Consider the following 21571-nt stretch of genomic DNA (forward strand, 5'->3'; position numbering starts at 1 on the left):
CTTTTCTTAACTTCAATGAATTTCATTTTTTCGAGTTATTCGAGTAAAAAAGAACTCAATTAATAATTGCGATTTAAAAAAAAGCTTATTATACAGATTAAATCAATTAAAAATAAATGTTAGTTTCTTCGAAGCTTTTCTATAATAAAAAAACTGCAATACATATGTACTGATAAAAAAATGAGTATTTACTTACTAGAAATCCAACAAATGAACAATGATAAAATATTTAATTAACGAAGTTATTGTATCTCGATCAAAGATGCAAGTACATTATTAGATTTGTAATTATGTTTGTTTATCTTTTGTCACTTGACAATTCACGAATGAGCGTCCAATGTCTAATTGCGAATTCTTGTTGATTTCACACGATATCTGACTCGATGATTATGCGTCTGATAAGACGACTACTGAGATAACATGATAGCAAACAATAGCTTCATTGATCAGAATGTGACACTTTGTAGTTTAGTATATCGCTTCTCACAGTAGACATTAATGACGGTACCAACATAATTTTTTTTTTTTTTTTATTATTTTCCTCTTTTTATTTTAACAAATTTATAACAAATAAATGCAAAAAATCATATACCATATAACTATATGTGTGCAGTCTCTAAAATTACTATTTCTATTCACTTCTCTTTCTCTCATAACGAGACAATATTTGCTAGATTGATGCAAAAGATGCGTGTCGCACGCTCACTTCAAATAAAATCTAAATCAGTCTCTTGGAATAATGTTAAGTATAACATTTAGCGCAATATGTATATATTCTCATATATCAGAAGTACAAAAAAATTTTTTAAACTTCTAGATTCTTTAATGCTCCGACAATTCGGTAAAAAAAAAAAAATAAACGACAGATCTTTCGCACCAATTCGGTAAGTACTCTCTGTTGTTTTTTACTTAATAGAATTGTTTTTGGTAGAAAAAAAAAACAATTTGTTAAATAAAAATATAATACTGCACAAGAGCATATACGATACGTATACGACATATGTACAAGAAAAAAATATCTTCTTTTTTACGGAGATACATTCTGAGAGATCTGACTAAGTCAAAATCTTCTAAACTATTTCTTCCATTGACACAAGTGTGATTCTCAACTAAAACGCTACTGCATCAGCTGTCGTTGTGTTCGGACTTGGATGACGTCGTTGTCTCGTTGCTCGAGTTGCTGGCGTTTTGCGTAACGGATGGATTATTGTTATCGTTAACCCAAAAATGAAAGCTTTCGCCGCTCCGATGTAGCTGCACAACGTTGACGACGCCCATTACGAGGTAAACCATAGCCAAGACCATAAAATAGCTGCTATAGACAAAAAACTGAAAATACAAAGCGTTTGCAGCGTTATTTGAGACCGTGTTTTAATGTCGTTTTCTGCGCACGCACACTTCCTCACCTGAGGTCTAATACTCATTGCGAGCGTATTAATGACTACAAACGTCAGCAAACTCTGCACCACCAAGGCTAGAAACATATTTATTCCGAATACCAAACCGTAACTGTCTTCGGATATGTATTTAGCGACCTCAAAGCTGCAAACGAGCAAAAAAGAAAAAACGCGTGAAAAAACTCTCTTTAAAATTCAGCATGATATTATTTTTTGATTTCTGAAAAATATATTTGTCGATTCAAATGGCACGTTTTAATTTACCTCGCGACGGTGACCATGGTGTGATAAATCACGCCAAATATGATGTAGCCGGCGTATAGGAACCAGATGTTGTCGCTGAACGACATTAACAGCAATATGAGACCTTCCAGAAGAGAGAACACGAACAATGTGATGTCGCCTAATAAATTCCAGTTTAATCGCATCATTCCTATGCAAAATACAATTGCTGCACCTGATGATAACGAAGAAATATATTAAAAGAAATCGTTTTGTATATCCGTGGTAAAATAGTTAAATTCTTCGTTAAATAGTCCTTTAAATTCTAATTCTAAAAAGCAAAAAAGTATTATACGTAAAAAACATTTCTTTAACGCATTCCACTTTGTATGCATAAAACATCAGATCGAAATGTTTATCGTTTCATTATCACTATCAGCAGATTCTCCATCAAGTTTATCTCTCACAGATGTCTGCGATTATAGAGACGCAGATAGTTACGCGAGATATCGTTGGCAAAGATAGAGTGCAATTTATGTTATGTTACTGAACATGAAAATCACAAAAAGTACCGATATTGCACAATACATTCCATATCTATTACATTAATTTGTGTTTTATATTTTTATTTTTTTTACCTAGAGAAAAGTTATTTTTTAAATTAATTTAATGACGGATACAGCCTGTACGCTTTGTCACATTCATTCAAAAATTATTATTATTATTATTCCAATAAATAGAATTAATTAGCAGGGCAATTATTATTATTATTATTACTTAGAATAGCGTATATAAAGTCCACAGCTCCATTGTATATCTCGTCATCGGGCCCGACCGCGGTCTGCCACAGCAGTTGCACGTAGCTGATGACTTGTAAATAGCCGCAAGTGGCTAAGGCCCACCAGACGGACCACTTGAGCACTCGATCATTCGCGTAGGCCTGCACAAAGTGCTTCCACAGCAGCACGTACGCGTTTCTGATCTTGTAGAACAGCGGCGCTTTCAATTGCGCGAACGAATGATGTAAAGTCGTGCTGTTCTCGCCGTTGCACACTGCATTCGGTAAAACGCTCACCGTGATTCCTCGCAGCTCGAGCGACCTTTTTCTTCGCTCGTCCTCGCAAGCGTTCGCACGGTGGAAATAGATCGACTGACCCACGGAGGGCAAGAATAGCGCCCAAACAGTCGCAATTGTGATAGCTAGAATATAGAATCACTTAACAATCACAGATTCTTTCTCGTTAGAGACAACAAAATGTGTTAAAAGGAATATTAAATTAAATTTGAAGTATACGATTTATGTGAAAATTTGATGACGCGTGTGAAGTTACGTGTATATCAAATTCGTTTTAATACAATAAAAAACATTTGCTTGTTTAATCTTACACGTCAGAGTTAAATAATTGAGCTGATGATAATCCAATACTCTAAAAGAGGCCGTTAATTGTGCTATGAGGCCGGACATACTACGTCCAATTAATACAGCTGCCTTGGTATGACCGGTCACCTTCTGATAATGCTCTTTATCTACTTTGGCGTATATGTAAGTGTAGTAAGCCACTTCCGTGGAATAATATAGACCGTAAAAGAACTCTAGAATCTGAAATATCAACACAGACTTGCCAACTATTATCATAATATACGTCACTATGCCGGAGAGACCACAGAGAATGATAATTGGTTTATATCTGACAAGATCCGTGATCAGGAACACTAGTATCAAAGTTGCCATGTAGCTGTATGTGGATACAGGATAGATTAGTTCGTTTACCTGTCGAAACAAAAAAATACCGAGACGTTAGAATATCTCTTAATTATATTAGACATTACTTTTGTGAATCTTTCGCAAAAACTCACTTCTTCAGGTGTGAATCCTTTCCACGGACCGGTTAAATAATCTGTGATAAACGACTCCGAAGGTCTGAAGTCCTTAAAACATCCAAACATACACAAAATGCACGAGATTTTGAGCCAATGCATGTTGCTTTATCAGTGTGTAAAGTGAGTTTCTCAAAAAGAAATTACAAATTTTATGTGTTGAACAGTGTTTGGTGCGTTTCTGAAAAGAAAACAAAAGTACGAAGGAATTAAATTTAATTTATTCGAATTTTTTAATTTTAAATTTATTTAAATTGAAAACATTGAAAAGTTTATATATTTTTCATGCAATTGTTACGTACGCGTACTAAAAAAAAATAAATACTATACGATTTCTTTTTTTGTTAGGAATTTATTGAAAAATATGTCTTGTGATTTTTGTATTTCTATTTCTCTTACTTATAAAAATTGTTTAAATATATTTTTACACACGTGCGCGCGCGCGCGCGCTTATTTAATTTACACATGTATTCAGATTTTAATTCGGTCAATTGTTTATGTATTATCTGCATTTACCTTAAGTTATTAATGACAAATTACCAAAATCAACTAAGTTGCAACACCCCCACATACATGCTCGTACGCGCATTTGCGCTAAACTAATCTCTGTTACCGAAGACATGATGTTATCACAGCATCGCGAGACAAAGTTTCCTCAAACATCGTAGAAAGGAAAACTCGATTACAAATGATAAATCCTAGCGTACTCTAGCGAGAAAAAATATTATACAAAACCGTGTACACATGAAGATGGAAGATTTGATTTGGTTTTTAACGACTCTCCCCCGAACATTCGGAACAATCCGCTCACGTGTCAGTCCGAGATAAATCTTCCGACATGATCCTTTTCTTCTGATTCTAAGTTGCTTGTCATTGACAAAGTCTCGCTTGCGATTGTTCAATTGATTAACATATTGCGACAAAGAAATGTATGATGTAACCACACAGTCGACCATCTTGCTTGGACTATTAAACCATTTCACGAGGTTTACCCTACGCATGCGTGAGCAAAGTCTCGAAACATAGCAGGTTTCAACGAACACTCTGAATAGCATCGTGTGCTATTCAGAGTGTTCGTTGAAACCGACAGAGAAATCCCGTACACACTGCGATGCATTAATACTTTCAGTAGCGGAAGCAGAGGCTCTTCCTCCTCTACGCGCGTTGTCGGCGCGAGGAGAGAGAAGCCACTATGTTCCTTCCGACATGCATTAATATTCTACATGTATAAATATTTATTAATATATAATTAATTAATATATTATTAATATATAATATCTAAACTCAATTTTTATAGCAAAGTTCAATAATAAAATATAAAATTGACAACTACTATTTTATTATATTTGCATTTTTAGTCACGAATCGTATATTACTTTGATGTACGTGTAATAGATCAGTAATAGTCCACGTGTAATGAAGAAAGTTCATTGACCAAGAGGATAATATCAATTTCATTATTTTACTATGTGAACTTTGCCGAAACTTTGAGTTTGTACTGATTGAAAGTCGCGCATTTATGCAAAAATCCAATGTAAAATCTGTTGTATTAAAAAAAAAAATATGCTACTTTATAAAAATATTATCATTATTTTTTTGTTTGTATAAAGGATCTGAAGATACCTCTTTTGCGTACGCGACTGACATTTCACTTCCGACACCGCGCAGACTGCGTTTCACTAACACCGGCATCTATAATACGTGTAACACAAACTATAGACTATCAGTCCACTGATATCGATAATAGATATCGATATTAGACAACAGCGTATACAGTTCGTGTTGCAATAAAAAAAACATCATTAGACTCTTCTCATAAGAAAAGAACATGTGAGAAAAATGTAGTCGGAAATTAAAATATTAATTTTTCTATTTAATTATATACAATAAAGTTGTCCACTAATAATTTTCTCGAATCGCCGCGTGCAGAGTTTTACTTTTCGCAAATATATCTGTCTTATCAACTAATCTAAAGAATTTTTATTAATTTTTCAACGGAACTCGCGCGTGTTCGAGCACATGCGCCGCGCCAGCATCGCCGTCTCTACTTTCGTGTTAAATAGTAGTACAAATCGATAATAAGTACAGCAAATCTTTTATTCAACGTCTCGTCTCTCTCATTAATTAATCTCTCTCATTTTTAATTAATATACACAGTTTGATGATCAATCTGTCACTTACATGTTTTGTTTCGGTCTCCGGCAACATGACTCGGTATGACGACAATCGAAATTGCGTTATCAGCAAACGAGAGAATATTAAAATGCAATTGTTACAACTTAACATTATTTTTTTTTTTTTTTTTTAACGCAACACCCTTCGATTTACAATAATAGTAGCGTCGTTATTTTGAGATGTCAGCGCGCACCAGCGAGGGGGCGATCGCGTCCCTCCTTCGGGTTGTCATATCCAACCGTGGGGGGATACGCCAATAATGATGGGGAATGGAGACTGAACATCGCAGACGGATTTCGTAGATTGCGCTCATCGGCTCGTCGAGAGAAGTGTGCGCGCGCGATTTTCGAGTTCACCTCGCGACTTTTCGCACTCTCCCCCCTCCCCCCTCGATGCTACAACGCTACGGAAAAGAAAATTTTGTTTTCCCGTTTGCTGAGAAGACCCACGATTAAGGTAAGTCACTCGTGATCTATCTATTAAAACACACATTTTTAATAAAATTGCAACGTAGAAGAAAAACTAGTGACGTAGTTGAGATTTATTTTATTTTTGTTTTGAGATGAAGCTCTTCACCACTGAGAAACTTGTGAAAATGTAATAACAAAAAATTTACACGTTTTTAATCAATTATGATTAAACTACGCATACACACACACACACACACACACACACTCTCACAACTTAATGATAAATAATTTACTTTTGGCATCGCGATCAAATACTAGGTACCTTGTTTCCTTTCTCACGCAAATGCATCGAGCCATGACGAAAATGTAACAATGCAAATTTTATAACTGATTTTGATTCGTTCGCGAACAACAAGTGTTCGCTCGTCCACAGTCGTAACAAAATAAACTCGTCTTTTCTCAAATGATTTTTTTTTTTTTTTTTTAATATTATTTTAGACTAAAAATAAAAATTCAATTCTCTCGATTTTTATCGTAGAAAAAGAGTGTTTTGAAATCCACGTACTTTTAAACAAAAATCGCTCGAGCCGAATATTAATCCGTTTTGGAGACCGTTTCGTTTTCGCGATATCTTTTCACGTAACGCTGCCCGATTTAATGTTGACAAAGTTTATAATATGACGATAAAGAAATTGATTAAATCCGGAGCCATGAAAAGTCTTGAAAGTATTAGAAAAAAACATCACGTAGGCGGTTCTCGTGGAGGCGTTTTCGTCACGAGCCGATACGCCGATGAGAAAGGAAGAGGTACACAACACTTCGACCAGACGCCTCTTGCATCTCACCTCGGTCTTAAAAAGCAAGAGAGATTCACGGGCCAGGATCTCTCTCTGTCTTTCTCTCGCGTGATCCGCGATCCGCCAGTCTCGTTGAGACGATTGTTTTTTGAAAGAAAAAACATATCGCGATCGTCGCCTCTTCGCAGTCAGTTCTCATTCAAGGTGTCTGTGAACAATGCCGGATGACACTAGTAAGGCACTTGTTGCCTCACTGACGATCACAACGTGAGCAGTCAGTCGTGATCCGCGGATCATCTCGGGGAGATAATGATTACAGAACAGACCTGGACCATGATGCTGGACAGCGATATTACGAGTATCAACGAGTGAGTGGCCGGTTCTTTTTCTCACCTTGCCCCCACCTGAAGAGTGTGAAATTTGTTTGATCCGGCAAAAAGCAAATATAAGAAGTCGTCATAATCAGAATAGTTTTCTTATAAAAAAGAGATGTGTTGAGAGATGCATTTATCTGATTGCGCGCGTAGTACGCGCATAATTAACAAGTTTACACATTACTTCCTTAAATCACTTCTTACAATTGTGACATTAAAAGTTTAGAACACGCGCTTAAATCAGATCATTTTTTGCCGAAAACGAATTTCGCACTTTACAACGTTATCGCATTTGTCACGATCGACATGTTGTGGCGATTTTTGACGAGCACAGGTCGGCAATTTCACCGAGGAAACAATTATGGATCAAGGCGGTGAAGAAGTTAACGTCCGAAAGACTGGGTCGGGAAGGGCTGGCGGCGTGGGAGGATCGGAAGTCCAACGCGGATCCCGAGATCGTCATTGAACCCAAGGACACCAGTCAGGAGCCCGCCGAGGATGTCGAAGCCGCGAAAGCGGAACCGGAAGCCGCGGAGCAGGCTGTGAGCGAGGAGGAGGCTCCGACGCAACGCGGTACGAAAGTCACATCCGTCAATCTCGGCCGCAAATGTGTGTTTTTCCTCGAAAATGAATGTGCGCGAATCGCGTGATTATTTTTAGATGTCTTCAAGAAAGGAACGCTGTACAAAGGAATATTTCTGCCCTCGCTGACCAATAGCTTTCACAACAAGCAGCTGGAAACGTCCTATCTTCTTTATTCGAATCGGCAGAGACAGAAGTCTTTGCTGATGCTGAATATCGTGGATCTCGGCCTGAAGGTGAGACTTAAAGAGAGACACAAAAAGTAATTTACGTACGCGATAACAATTATTAGATTAGTGTAGGATCGCGTGTGGGATCTCTCTTTAAATAAATTGACAAGATGTGATTTCACGCTTTGCGTGAATTGTTTTTTTCTAAATTAAACTCGTCAGAAGATTGTAATTTTTTATCTCGAATCTAAAAAAAAATTATATGATGTTTTTTATATGTACTTGATAAATAAATAATATAATAAATATATATTCTCTCTATGTGTCGACACAAGAAACGACACAAAAACACGAAACAAAGCACAAACATTCTAAAAGAAGTGTGCTTCATCAGATTGTTTAAATTGAAAATTGTTGTATCGTGACACAGATTACATTAACAGCAATCTGGCTTTCGCAACGGGACCCAAATAGCGGAGGTCTTATCGAGGGTCTGTCGTGGGCTGTATGTTGCATGGCGGCGAATCTGATGGTCTGCGTGCTCGGCTGGTGGCGTTGCTTTTCTAACAATTACTTGTACTGGGCCTCGATATTTACTTGGTTATTAATAAATTCTCAAGGTAAGGCCCACGTGACCATCTCTTTTCGACGTAATCGATCCACGTAATTATAAACCCGGTGTAATTTAATAATCACTCCCGGCTTTGAATTACACATCGAATAAATATTTTCTTCGTCGCTCTCCTTTGTTTAGAACGTTTGTTTTTAAAAAAACAAAAAACACACAACACCTAGAAATCACCCGTTCTGATGACAACAATTTTCTTTTGTTTTCGCTCACAACAACAAAAAAAACTTGTGTATACCAGTTTAACTTCCCCGGTGAGAATCGATATATTGAGTTTTATCAATTTCGCACAGTTGAATTGCATGGCGTCTTGCTCTACTGATCAGCTAAAATCGAGCGAAATGTTCGGCAGAGCGTAGAGCAAAAAGCGAAGACCGAAGCCGTTAACTTAATGAAGTTCCCGAGGCAAAAATAATAACGTTCTGTTTCTGAAAATGACAAGATTTTTGGCAAAGTTCCTGAAGTATAATTTCTACTACGTCTGTTCCGGATCGTCCGCAGGCTTCATAAGTGCTGGTCTGAGTTTCATCACGCAACAGCGACTCATGTGGTACATACTCTTCGTGGTGTACGCGCCGTACGCGATGCTGCCGTTGCCACTGAGGTGGTGCGTCCTCGCCGGCTACGGAACGGCGCTTACGCACATGGTTATGGCCGGTATAAGTCTCTTGCGGGATTCCACATATGTGAGGAGAAACTAATAATTTTCTTAATTTTTGGCAGAGGTTTACTTTTGTTCGTCAATGGTAAACCGAGCACTCTGTGTGTTTATCGTCTAATGTGTGTAAGTTTCAGACGCACCAGCAAAAAAACCAATAGAACACGAATTCAACGCTGTTCTTCCCCTTCAAAAATTCAAAACTGTGTATTTATTTTGACTAAAAATGTAGTTTGTTTTTTAGAAGATTTTTTTTTTGTAGTTCAAATATACATCGCTGACGCGTCTCCAACCCACACATGCAACGTATTTGTTTCTTCTTGTTTTTTTTTTTTTTTTTCACAACATAAAATCCTATACTTATTATTCTACGTCATACGCACGCGCGTTTACTTGCTTGCTCCTAATTACTGACACATGTAATTTTAATTTTAATTCTTACTTTCAATCTCTTTTTTATTACGACTCTCTGATTTTTCTTAAGTTTGGGTGTTGGTTTCATCAAATTCCTTCAATTTTCCCATATAGCTGCAGGACATAATGTGCATCATTCGCATGCTGACGACGAACGTGTTGCTGTATCTGGCCGTGAATCTGGCCGGTATGTACACCAAGTATCTGACAGATCGGGGACAAAGACAGGCCTTCCTGGAGACGCAACGTTCCACGGAGACGCGTCAACGCACGCAGAACGAGAACAATCGACAGGAAAAATTGTTGCTTTCAGGTGCGCAAAAATTTTTAAGAGCAAGTAAAACTAAATTAACATTCGCAAAAAACTGATGCGACTGGACCGACGACGCTTTCCGATCAGAGTTTAAAAAAAAACATACACGCGATTGCGCATTGTTAAGAAGACAATCTTGAGATTGTCTTTCATCAAATCGTCTAAAATTGAAAAGCGCTTCGACAAGTTCTCGCTCTCGGAACTCTCGAAGAGAGGAAAAAGCGACGCGCGAGAAGAGCTTTAGTTGTTGTGTGGGGTCGTACCTGGGGATATTTATGTGCATATTTATTGTAACACGCGGTGGACAGCTCGCCCGTGTAACTTGCTCGGCCGAGTGTCAAAAAGGGTCACTAGACACTCTCTCGGCCGATTGCGTCGCTGGACGCACGTTTTTCCGATAGCCTTTTGCGTTATGTCGCAAGCCAACACCGCGCCGATCTCACACCCGATATATCGATCCACTATATGCTCTCCTCGTAGAGTACGATACGAAAATATCTGTCGTCGAATAGATTACACTGGATTACATAAATACCACTTGACCCACACTATCACTCGTTCGTGACGTGTCGCACGAATGTTTTCTTTTTGCAGAGATTGATACCAACATGTATAACGTTGCAACGCGCGTTCGTTCGTTACGTAAAAGTATGAATCATTAAACTTGAGACGAAAACTTTTTGGCAATCGCAAGCTTCGGATTGACGCTAAAATTGAGTTCTTGTTGTTTAGTTGTAAGATAGTTTTAAATACGATAAATTTTTAATAAACTTCTTCCCTTCTACTTGAGAGAATTATTATATTTACGCGCAAGATATATTAATTAAAGAATAAAGAAAAAAAATGTATAATTGAAAAACAAAATATTTAATTTTTTGTAATACATTCTGATCTCTGTGTTACAGTGTTACCTGATTTTGTTGCCAAAGAAATGATACGCGACATCGCGCGCGAAACCGCCCGAGGGGGTACAATATCATTCACGCCGAATCAATTTCATCGGATATACATCCATCGTTACGAGAACGTCAGCATTCTGTTCGCCGACATCAAGGGATTCACGGGTACATATTTTGTTTGCTGAGAAAAAAACTTCTTTTTCGAAAATAACGAACGTTCACAAAATTGATTTTGTTTTTAATACCTTCAAGCTCTGGCGAGTCAATGCAGCGCCCAGGAGCTGGTCAAGGTGCTAAACGATCTCTTTGCTCGCTTCGACAAACTGTCGGCGGAAAACCACTGTCTGCGCATAAAACTACTCGGCGATTGTTACTATTGCATTTCCGGTTTGCCAATCGCCAGAAGCGATCACGCCCATTGTTGCGTCGAAATGGGTTTGCACATGATAAAAGCTATACGCGATGTTAGATACACCACGAAGGTAATGACGTTTCGTTTTTTTTTTTAACGCCTAACGTCCTTGTGCCGAGATATGTAATTTTCTAATTTTTATTTTTAACCCAGGTGGATCTAAATATGAGAATAGGAATTCACAGCGGGTCGGTGCTGTGCGGGGTTCTTGGTTTGCGAAAGTGGCAATTTGACGTGTGGTCGTACGACGTCACACTCGCGAATCATCTCGAGAGCGGAGGAATACCGGGGTATAATATAATTTTCTGTTAAACAATTAATAATTTAATACGTACGTAAATACGTAATAATTTGTACGATATATCCTTTTTTTTTTTTATCGAAAATCGAGTTTTTTTCAGACTGACTCGAAATCTGAAAGAAAATAATTTTTATATAAATATCATATAAATAAGAACATAAATCGATAGATACTCATATATTCATAAAACGAGAGTAATTGTCATTACAGAAGGGTGCACATTTCCGCCGACACGCTCAAGTGCCTGAACGACGCGTACGAGGTGGAGCCCGGATACGGTAGCGAGCGAGACAATTATCTCAAAGACAGAAACGTTGTGACATATCTCATCAAACAGGTGGAGCCGCTCAAATCCAGACGAAGAGCCTCGTCGAAACCGAAGATTCTGACGGAGGAGGAAGCGGCTGCGAACAGAAACAAGAAGAGCTTCAAGCTGAACAACCCCCACACGGGCGCGAACGCGCCTCAGAACACCAGCTTGGAAGATGACACCATCGGAATCGATTGGACACCTGAAATCCCATTTGAGAATGTGAGCAAAATTTATTTTACCGATATATAATAAAATTATTTTACGAAACTCTCTTTGTAATTTCCGTGTTTAAAAATAATTTCTATCGTGCTTTTGCGCGCGCAGTTGAATACGGCTACGTCGGTGAGCAACTTGGAGTCCGAGTATCTCGAGGAGGAGAATGGTCAACCGGTCAAGCCGAGCAACAAAACGGCCGCGACGACTCCCAGTGAGAAGAAGAACGCCATCGAAACTGCCAGTAACAAACGCATGAGATCGGCGAATATAAATGCCTGGACTTTGCGCTTTAACGACGAGAGTCTGGAATCCAAGGTGAAAATCTGTTGCATTTATTTCATCGGCACCATCATCTTCGAAAAGAGTAGCAGCTTTGTTTCAATTTATCAAAACAGATTACATTAAATAGAATAAGTAAATAAATCTTAAATAAAATGTGATTAATCACGCGTACATTGTGTGTGTTCACAGTTCGACCAATTGCGGGAAGACATGTTCAAGTCCAACATGATATGCTGCTTCGTCATTTGGCTCTTCATTGCCGTGTGCCAGGCCATAATTCTATCCAAGTGAGTGCACGATCTCTCAAGTTCAATCGTGTGCGCTGAAACGGAAACTTATAAATGTTTTTTTTTCTCTCTACAATATTAACAGTTGCATAATTCTTCTGATCTCCCTGCTGGTGACGACGGTGATCCTGGTGACATCGTCGATACTGGTGATGGCGGAAGAGTTCAAGGGCATGCCGACGTATCTGCAACACACGTCGTCCATGCTGGTGCACAACAAGAAATATCGCACCGCGTTTATCTGCAGCGTTATCAGCCTGATGGCAATGACGTCCATTATCGGCGTGCTGACGTGTTACATTCCCGTGCGTCTTTATCCGGAAATGATAGTGCTGGAACGTCAGCAACAAGAACCGACCACGATGGCTCTGCCGGTGGCGGAGAAGCTGACCGGAACCACCTCTAAGTCACACATGGACCACCTGGTGTTGACCTTCCTGGAGGCTGCTCTGAGCGACGAGCCCGCCGAGGAGCAGAAGACCGTTCCTGCGGAGAATAACACTCTGGAAGGTTCCAGCAATATCGAGCTGAAGCTTACGCGGGTGGTGAACGACAGGGCGCCCGGAAGAAGCAGAAAGGAGTTCTTCAGATTCTACAGGTCGGTGTAATGGCGTTAACAGATCGCCATCTCCATTCAAAATAAAATAATAAAAAAACGTTATTGAAATATTGCAGATATGAACAACACTACGACCAGCCGGAGTCTGGAAATCGACGTTACAGGCGAGTCGCGCGCAAACGTGACACCGGGGGTTTCCAGAGGAAGATTCTCTCCGTCGCCGAAGAGAAAATTAATTCGGAGCCTCTGACGAGCATCGACGAGCCCATCTCGTACGAGACCAGTTGCATCCGGCCGGAATACATGGTGTTCACGTGGATCCTGTGTCTGGTTGCACTTGCCTCAGCTCTAAAGCTGTACTATCTTATCAAAACAGCGCTGGCAGCTGTGATCGTCCTTGTATACGCGGTGCTGATTCTGATCGTGTGCAAGGACATGTTTTCTGAGGAGAGAAACGCGTAAGTGTCGCAATCACTTGATATGAAATTCGACATGATGTATAATATAATAACATATGACATTATAAAAATAGATTAATAAAGACTTAAGGCTAAAGTGCCTCGGTGGCCTAACAGGGAAGGCGAGGGCACGGTAAGCCGGAGATTCCAGGTTCGACTCCTGGCCGAGGAGTTTTTTTCGCAATATTTTAATAATTAGTTAGGGGNAGAATTCAATTCGAAAAACTCACTTGTAAAAATTTACAAGTGAATTCGTTACATGTGTATACATATATATATATACATGTATAAGTTCTCGCTCAACACTTTGAGAACGGCTCGTAAGGCCTTATATTCATTCATTGGTATAAAAATAGATATTTAATAATAATAGAATATGTACACAAATATATAAAAATGATAATATATATGATAATACATAGATAGAGGAGATGTTTATGATATTGTTTATTTGACAATAGATTTGTAGGATTGATTTTAATCTTTCTTCCAGATCGGCGATATCTCTACCGGCGCAGATGCTGACGTTCCTCTCGGTGTTCCTCGTGATGGTGACGTATCACGGTAGACTGGTGGAAGTGACGTCACGTTTGGACTTCCTGTGGAAACAACAGGCCGAGCGGGAGCTGAGCGACATGATCGAGTCGCGACACAACAATATGCAGCTTTTGAAGAACATCCTCCCGGATCACGTGGCGCATCACTTCCTCACGGCTGATCGCGCGCCGGAAGTATACAGTCGTTTTTATTCTACTTGATAAATCATATAAATACATTGGGAGCATGTTTTTGCGCACGTTATAAATCGTCGATCTATTAATAGGAACTCTACTCGCAATCGCGGGACAAGGTCGGCGTGATGTTCGCCAGCGTGCCGAACTTCACCGAGTTCTATTCGGAGGATGTGAACAAGGGAATGGAGTGCATTCGATTGCTCAACGAGATAATTGGTAACAATAATTTGATTTAAATATATTGAACATTTAAATATATTGAAAGGCAAAATGTAAAAAAATAATTTTATAATCGGAAATATATTGAAATGGATCTACAGCTGATTTCGACGAGTTGCTGGACGAGACGCCGTTCCAATGCATCGAAAAGATAAAAACGGTCGGCGCCACTTACATGGCCGCGTCAGGCCTGAACCCCAGTCAAACTGTAATAAAAATACATTAAAATTACGTCGTATATACTAATATAAAAAATACATATCAATTATATATAACTTCAAAAAGTTTTTCTTTCTATATGACAATATGAGATTAGAAAAAATCAAATTAACATGACAGGACAAAGCTGATGATATGGGACATCTGTGCAAACTGGTGGATTACGCGGTGGCAATGCGCCATCGTCTTGAGGACGTGAACGTTCACTCGTTCAACAACTTCGACTTGCGAGTGGGTATAAGTTGCGGACCGCTTGTGGGCGGTGTGATCGGGGCTCGAAAGCCCGTCTTCGACATTTGGGGCAATACTGTGAACGAGGCTTCCCGCATGGACTCCACCGGCGTGATGGGAAAGATCCAAGTCCCGCACGATATTGCCAGAGTAATAATAACAATTTTCTACTTGGTTTTGTTTTTTACAAATCCTAAATTAAATGCTCCAAATTTTGTTTCTCGGTTAACATTTAACTGAATAAATATTCCTTCCTTCAATCTTCTGTTTCTAAAACATAAATGTCACAAATTGCATCGCAGTTTTTGGAGTCACGGGGCTATCAGACGCAGAAACGCGGACTGATCGAGGTGAAGGGAAAGGGCACGATGGAGACGTACTTCGTGCTGGGCAAGAGCACCGTGCAACAGGAAGGCACCCCGAGACACAGGAGCACTTGTCGCAGTCTCGCCGCGGTGGTCTACGGGGTGGTTCAGGCGCGCCGCAAGCAGATTAGAAAGCAAGCTATGCGGAGAACGTAGAATTTACTGAGACTCGAGAATCTATTAATGGATACTACGATTGCGTATAGCGCGCCACTGATGTTAGACGAGCCGGTGCAGAGCAATCACGTCGTATCCGAGTCGAGTGGAAGTGTGCGAAAAGAATCAAAAAAATGACACTGATAGTTTTTAGATTTCTGACGATCAAACTGCTAGTCACGTGCGAGTGAGTATACAATTCAGGGAGAGCTTTTTTCTCTCTCAACATTCTCTCTCTTTTTAACAAATCTAAAAAGAAAAACTAATTATAGGCGTAATAACGTTAATATAGAATAAAATAAAAAATATTGCATACACACGCAAACATAAAATCAGTACAACTATAATTAAATATTCGCTGTGAAAAAAAGATTGTATTCTATTTTTCCCCATTTTAATATTAAAAAAAAAAAAAAAAAATGTTTTGAATGTATATAGCACTCTCGTATAATAAAAATTACCGTTCTTATTAAACATGCATACGGAGAGAGAGAGATTTAAAATATTTAAATATACATGTACATATATATATATATATATGTATATGTGTATGTGTGTACAGGATGTAATTCCCGGACCAAACTGTGTGTCGCTCTAGTGTGCTCTTTGTGATAGAAAATAAGACAAAACGTTAAACCATAGATATATTTGCGTAGAATTTACAGAAGATAAATTACTTATAAAACCCCGCGACTGTACTGTATAAACATTAAGATACTTAAATTAATCATCACGATGTAAGCGGATTGTAAATTTTGTCTTTGATCATGCTCAATTGCACTCTGCGTGTTATATTCGCCTAAAAAGCACATTAAAAAACCTGTAAAAGAAAAAAAACAGAGTCAATGATTTACATATCTGTTCTCTCATTACTAGACTATCGTTCCTCAAAATGTGTGTCACATGTGTTGTGTGCAACTTTTATTATAAAATCGCGCCACTTACTTCATCAAAAATAGCAGCATACCGATAAATATAAGATAATGACATAAATAATTAGTGCGTGTGAAAAAAAACAACATTAAAGAGATCGAGTATACGCGTACCACACACACAAAAATAAAATATCTTATTATCTTGGATAATATTTTAAAAAGAAACGTGCAAGAAAAGGTTAAAAATATTTTTTTTTTCACATACGTAATGAACACGACGTAATGAGAATCTGTTAATGTGGAAATAAAGTAGAAACAAAGTGAACACAAGAGAAGCGAGCATATTTGCACTTTTGTTCGTATCGTTGCGGTAATTCGTGATGGGTAAGAATGTAAAACACTTTGATGGGGCTCCATGTAACTTCGTATATTACATTATTACGGGAAACACAATTTATTTATAATCAATATTTATAATCGTAATAATATAATCCATGATAATAATGGCAATATAATGACAATTATAATAAGGCTAGCTACAAAGTGGCTGCCGTTGCCGCGTGGATCTCGAGGATGCCGCTGCTTCCTCGACCTCCATCGGCCGATTCGACTGTACACGACTTTTACAACATACTCGAATAATTAATCTAATTTTACATATTAATTATTAGAGATATAATTCATTATAATTACGAACCTAGCCAGAAGAATGTCACGACATATATAGGAAGGACCGCCCCCTTTTTTCCCTCGGATAACACACACACACATACACACACGCTTCTTTCGTTTCGCGTCGATTATCGTCAATAAAAATTTCGTTACTCTTCGACCTTAAAAAAGTCAAAAAAAAAAAAAAACATCACGAAAAATACTTTTACATCACATTTAATACAGCGGGATGATAAAAAATTGAACACTTATTAAAGAGAGACAAAGATAAATTATATATGTTTTTCTCATATAACCACATCCATGATCAACATTTCCAATTTCATTATGTAAAATAAGATAAATATTATTCAAGAGAGTAAAAAATATACAATATAATAATATAATATATAAATAATCTTTTCCTTAAAATATATATATATATAAGTACACTTTTTTTAATTAGAATAATTTCTAACGTTAATCTCAAAAAACATTTCACAAGATCTAACCAATTCGATTTCATAAATATTATATTTAATTATATATCAAACGCGGTCTTCCTTTGAGACAAACGAGGACAAAACTTTTTTTACTCGTCGAGATATTTCGAAAAATCGTTTCGAAGAAATTTTCCTAGTCGCGCGCAAATTTTTATTGCTTCAACCGAGGAACGAAGGGGGACTTGTGTTTCTATTAAGATACAAAGGCACTGTACACGTAATGAATATACAATTACAAGAGCGCTAAAAAGGCGGTCTGGATGATGCTTCCTTTCCCCCTTTTTTTTGTTTTCTACTACCTTTCGTCCGTTTCTTTTTTTTTTGTTTTTTTTTCTCGCGACAGTAAAACGCGTCCTGTTGAAAAATATCGCTTCGCTCTAAAGAATAATCTGTGTGCGTCGTTTAAAATACGACTGTTTAAATCACGACTCTTAAAATAAAGGAATGGTCTTTCCTTCATTTCTAGCTGCATTGGTCGAGACTAATTTCTCCTCTTTTTTTTTCTCTCTCTCTCTCTCTCTCTCTCTTTCTCTCTTTTCACTTTTATCTAAATTAGTCTAGCTTCTTGTTTTAAGGAAAAATAGATGACTATGATCGGGATTGGATGCGCGCGGTAACTGTGTGTATCGTATAATTATTATCAAGGGGAGAGAGAAATTATGGGGAAAAGATTCGTGGAGGAGATTGTTGTGGACAGGAAAAACGCGGGATGATGCGCGAAAAGGATTGGTCGTCAGCGATTAAAAGTCAAGAAAACGTTCCTGGAGTAAAGGTGGGATTTCTCACGTTTATCACAACTTGGCAGTGAACGTTTTTTTTTTTTCTTGTTACGTTGTTGGTGTCGTTATAAGAAATATAACTTACAGTGACATAGTGTTTTTTTTTCGACCACTTTTCTCAGAAGCTATACACACCTATATTTTACTTATTTACGAGATTGCTCTAGCTATAATGACTCACTATATACATAATCACATATATATATATATATATTTATATATATATATGCGTATGTGTGTACATATATTTTGTGCACATGTGCACACACATGCACGAACTCAAACACGCACACACGCATGCTCTTTATACAGAGATTTGAGTACATATACACACTTGTGTTGGATCGATGAGAAAAATATTATATATTCGCTATATATTATATTTCACGGACCAAAAATAAGTTCTCGTTTAAATCTGCATCTGTTCTTTCGACTCGATACCTTACGGGGTGATGTGTAACTTAAAATTAATAGTAGTAGTAGTTGTTGTTGTAGCTTATAGCGAAAATATGTTCTTATACATTATTCTTCTTCTTCTTCTTCTGAGACCGATTTAAAATCCTCCATGGAAGAAATTATTTTCGAGAAGCGATGCTCGATTTTTTTTTTTTTTTTATTGCAGGTCTTTTAGTTTCGCTTTGAAATCACATTACAGACTCTCTGTATATATGTATACACTGTGTATATATATATACATATATGGAGGATTTAGTTGTTTTGTATATATAAATTATTTATATGTGCGCGTTTGTCGAGAACACTCAGAGTCGTTTGTACGCGTTTGTATTTCTTCCGAATCCGGTTTTGTAATAAAGAGAGAGAAGCGTTTCTTCATTCGCGTCACGTAATTACACCGGCTCTAGACGAGTAACATCTTTTCCTCAAAAGCGACGCTGGCTTTTGACCAAAAAATCCAGCCAAACTTTAAATAACAATTATAACTTAACAGTAAACAAAATACACACACAGAACAGGAAATAATTTACGACTTCTCGACTCGACGAATTTCAATGACGTACATCCAATGGATGTCGAAGAAGAAACATCATCTCGCGCGAAACGCGCACACACGCACACAAACACGCATACGAAAGAAACACATGTACACGCTGTGTGAACGCAAAATTAATCTTGATATTTTTAATGCGATATGAAAAGTTGTTTTGCAAGAATCGCGATTGAGAGGCTCGTAACGAAACTAATACGCGAGTAGAATCCAAAGCAGGGTGCACATAACATGTTTCTTCGCGTACATGCTATTTCGCTTTAAATGTACGGTAATTTATTGAGCAAACGCGCACGATCGCGACAGAACGGTCGGTCTCATAATTGTTTCATTAACTACGAAGAAGCTTTTCTCTACTTGTGTGTGAATTTGCCTAACCCTCTTTTTAACCCTCTTTATATTAAATATATTTATATATATATATATGTATATTTATATATACACAATTATATATGCATATATAATTTACAAATTAGCGTTAAAAAGAAAGATGTCGAATCAGTTCACATAATTTGCAGCTCTGCCGGCGGAATATATTAATAATACGCAATATATATACATATATATGTACATATATATGTACATATCGATAGTTTTCCACTTTTTTTTTCCTATCGGCATCGCGCAAATGTTGAGATCATGGTAGATTGTATAGTGTACTTGCATTTTAAAGTATATCAAAAGCTGTTTATACACGTTTTTCCTGATAAAGATATTTTCATTTTTTATTTGCCTATCGTCATCTCGACTTGTGTGTGAATCTCATTTCTTCCTCTCGAAATTTTTTTCGTTTCCAAAGGTGAAATTCGCTTTGCAAGTCGCGCGTGTGATTATTATCGTTATTATTATTTATCGTTAATGCTAATTACGTCAAAAATGCTTTAACATTCCTCTCCGTTCTCTTCTTTCATTGGATAGATCTCTTTGAAATTACATTTTTTTTTTTTTTTTTTTTTTTATACAATGCCAATATTCTAATAATAATTTTTCGTCTGTTCCCTTCCCCCTTTTTGACTTGTGTGTTCTCATTTTTCACGCGAAAACCTTTCTACAGCTCTTTTCTCCTAAATTTCATCAATTTTTTTTTTAAATACAGAATAAGTTTTTCTTCTTCTCTCTAGAGGTGCTTCTCTAAATTGTGTAAACATTCGATATCGTAACTTCGGAATATCGAACAAGCTCGGATAAAGTTCTACGATTTCTCGACTACATTTCACACATCGAGTTAAACATTTTTCTGTGGACGTTTTTTTTTTTTTCGATCTTATACAACCAGAGAGAAGGACCTGTGTCAGACTGTTTATTAATGCGATATTTAATTCTCTTCTATTTTTACACAGCTCACACTGACTCATCCTTCTCAGTCTGGAACGCGAGATCCTGCTTCTTTCACCCTCTTCTATGTACATTTGAGACAAGATTATAATAAAATCTTTTCGAATTTGGCACTCTGAACGTGTTTAGTGCTCTCTCAATTCATGCGGCCGCTGTGCGACGAAAGCAGCGCTGAGAATTGATTTGTCCTTTCGAACACGAGACTAAATACAAAGCGCACAGATAGCGTTCAGTGAATGTTACAGCATTTATGACTTATCTAACGACGCAGTCGTGTAGAAAAAATTAAGAGGAATACACGGCAGTTTTATTTTTTTGTTCAAATCTTCGCTCCGTTGTCGCGGACTCTAACGTTTCCTAGATAATAAAAAATACATCGCTTCTGATCTCGCGAATGATCTCCCGTAACGCGAGGAGTTAATACTAATTTTTTTTTTTTTTTTTTTTGTTATTCCGCGTAATTTGTTCGGAGCGAAGATTGCGGAATGAAGAGACTCAAGGCCAATTAAGATTTGACACAGAGATACATCTCATCTCGCATTCTCTTTTGTAAAAGCTGTTATAAAAGTTTCATGGTTCCGAAAGTTGAATGTATTCCGTTTTACGCGGTTAAAGCAGAACAAAGATCAAATCTATCTATCGGACAAGCTGAAATGTTGTCTCTGTCTAAGTTTCGAATAAGCAAATAAATAAAGCACGAGTGTGCAGATTTCTACCGTTTTTTGTGAGTCTTTCTCAAATACTTGACGGTGC

General features: G+C 37.7%; 2 protein-coding genes across 8 annotated transcripts; one reads left to right on the top strand and one right to left on the bottom strand.

Moving 5' to 3' along the window:
* Positions 1-497: 497 nt before the first annotated feature.
* Positions 498-4575, bottom strand: LOC109856435 (thiamine transporter 1-like). 5 transcript variants are annotated; one of them, XM_020431709.1, is made up of 8 exons: positions 4309-4575; positions 4014-4205; positions 3477-3678; positions 3006-3390; positions 2397-2819; positions 1662-1854; positions 1407-1542; positions 498-1329 (listed from the first exon to the last, which is right to left on the bottom strand). In XM_020431709.1, the coding sequence occupies exons 3-8, from the start codon at positions 3597-3599 to the stop codon at positions 1126-1128; spliced, it is 1464 nt and encodes a 487-aa protein (XP_020287298.1). In that variant the 5' UTR covers positions 3600-3678; positions 4014-4205; positions 4309-4575; the 3' UTR covers positions 498-1125. The 5 variants fall into 5 exon arrangements, with proteins under 5 accessions (XP_020287298.1, XP_020287301.1, XP_020287299.1 ...); XM_020431712.1 differs by lacking the exon at positions 4014-4205; XM_020431710.1 differs by lacking the exon at positions 4014-4205 and having other exon boundaries at positions 4240-4575.
* Positions 4576-5950: 1375 nt separating this feature from the next.
* On the top strand, positions 5951-16073 carry LOC109856473 (adenylate cyclase type 8-like). 3 transcript variants are annotated; one of them, XM_020431789.1, is made up of 20 exons: positions 5951-6128; positions 7068-7247; positions 7588-7826; positions 7914-8071; positions 8436-8625; positions 9135-9319; positions 9820-10018; positions 10924-11082; positions 11170-11399; positions 11483-11619; positions 11841-12162; positions 12268-12474; positions 12631-12728; positions 12814-13326; positions 13404-13745; positions 14239-14476; positions 14569-14695; positions 14800-14906; positions 15038-15298; positions 15451-16073. In XM_020431789.1, the coding sequence occupies exons 2-20, from the start codon at positions 7189-7191 to the stop codon at positions 15667-15669; spliced, it is 3990 nt and encodes a 1329-aa protein (XP_020287378.1). In that variant the 5' UTR covers positions 5951-6128; positions 7068-7188; the 3' UTR covers positions 15670-16073. The 3 variants fall into 3 exon arrangements, with proteins under 3 accessions (XP_020287378.1, XP_020287380.1, XP_020287381.1); XM_020431791.1 differs by having other exon boundaries at positions 7084-7247; XM_020431792.1 differs by having other exon boundaries at positions 7199-7247.
* The last annotated feature ends 5498 nt before the right edge of the window (positions 16074-21571 follow it).

This window comes from Pseudomyrmex gracilis, unplaced genomic scaffold (genome assembly GCF_002006095.1).
Source record: "Pseudomyrmex gracilis isolate BER0280 unplaced genomic scaffold, ASM200609v1 scaffold_119, whole genome shotgun sequence".
In the NCBI taxonomy this organism is placed as follows: Eukaryota; Metazoa; Arthropoda; class Insecta; order Hymenoptera; family Formicidae; genus Pseudomyrmex; species Pseudomyrmex gracilis.

Coding starts and splice junctions, on each gene's coding strand:
- LOC109856435 (XM_020431712.1), bottom strand. CDS start 3,599: ATGCATTGGCTCAAAATCTCGTGCATTTTGTGTATGTTTGGATGTTTT. Junction 3,391..3,476: donor AAGGATTCACACCTGAAGAA/GTGAGTTTTTGC, acceptor TTGTTTCGACAG/GTAAACGAACTAATCTATCC. Junction 1,855..2,396: donor CTTTATATACGCTATTCTAA/GTAATAATAATA, acceptor CGTTATCATCAG/GTGCAGCAATTGTATTTTGC.
- LOC109856473 (XM_020431789.1), top strand. CDS start 7,189: ATGATTACAGAACAGACCTGGACCATGATGCTGGACAGCGATATTACG. Junction 13,327..13,403: donor GAGTTCTTCAGATTCTACAG/GTCGGTGTAATG, acceptor GAAATATTGCAG/ATATGAACAACACTACGACC. Junction 13,746..14,238: donor TTTTCTGAGGAGAGAAACGC/GTAAGTGTCGCA, acceptor TCTTTCTTCCAG/ATCGGCGATATCTCTACCGG.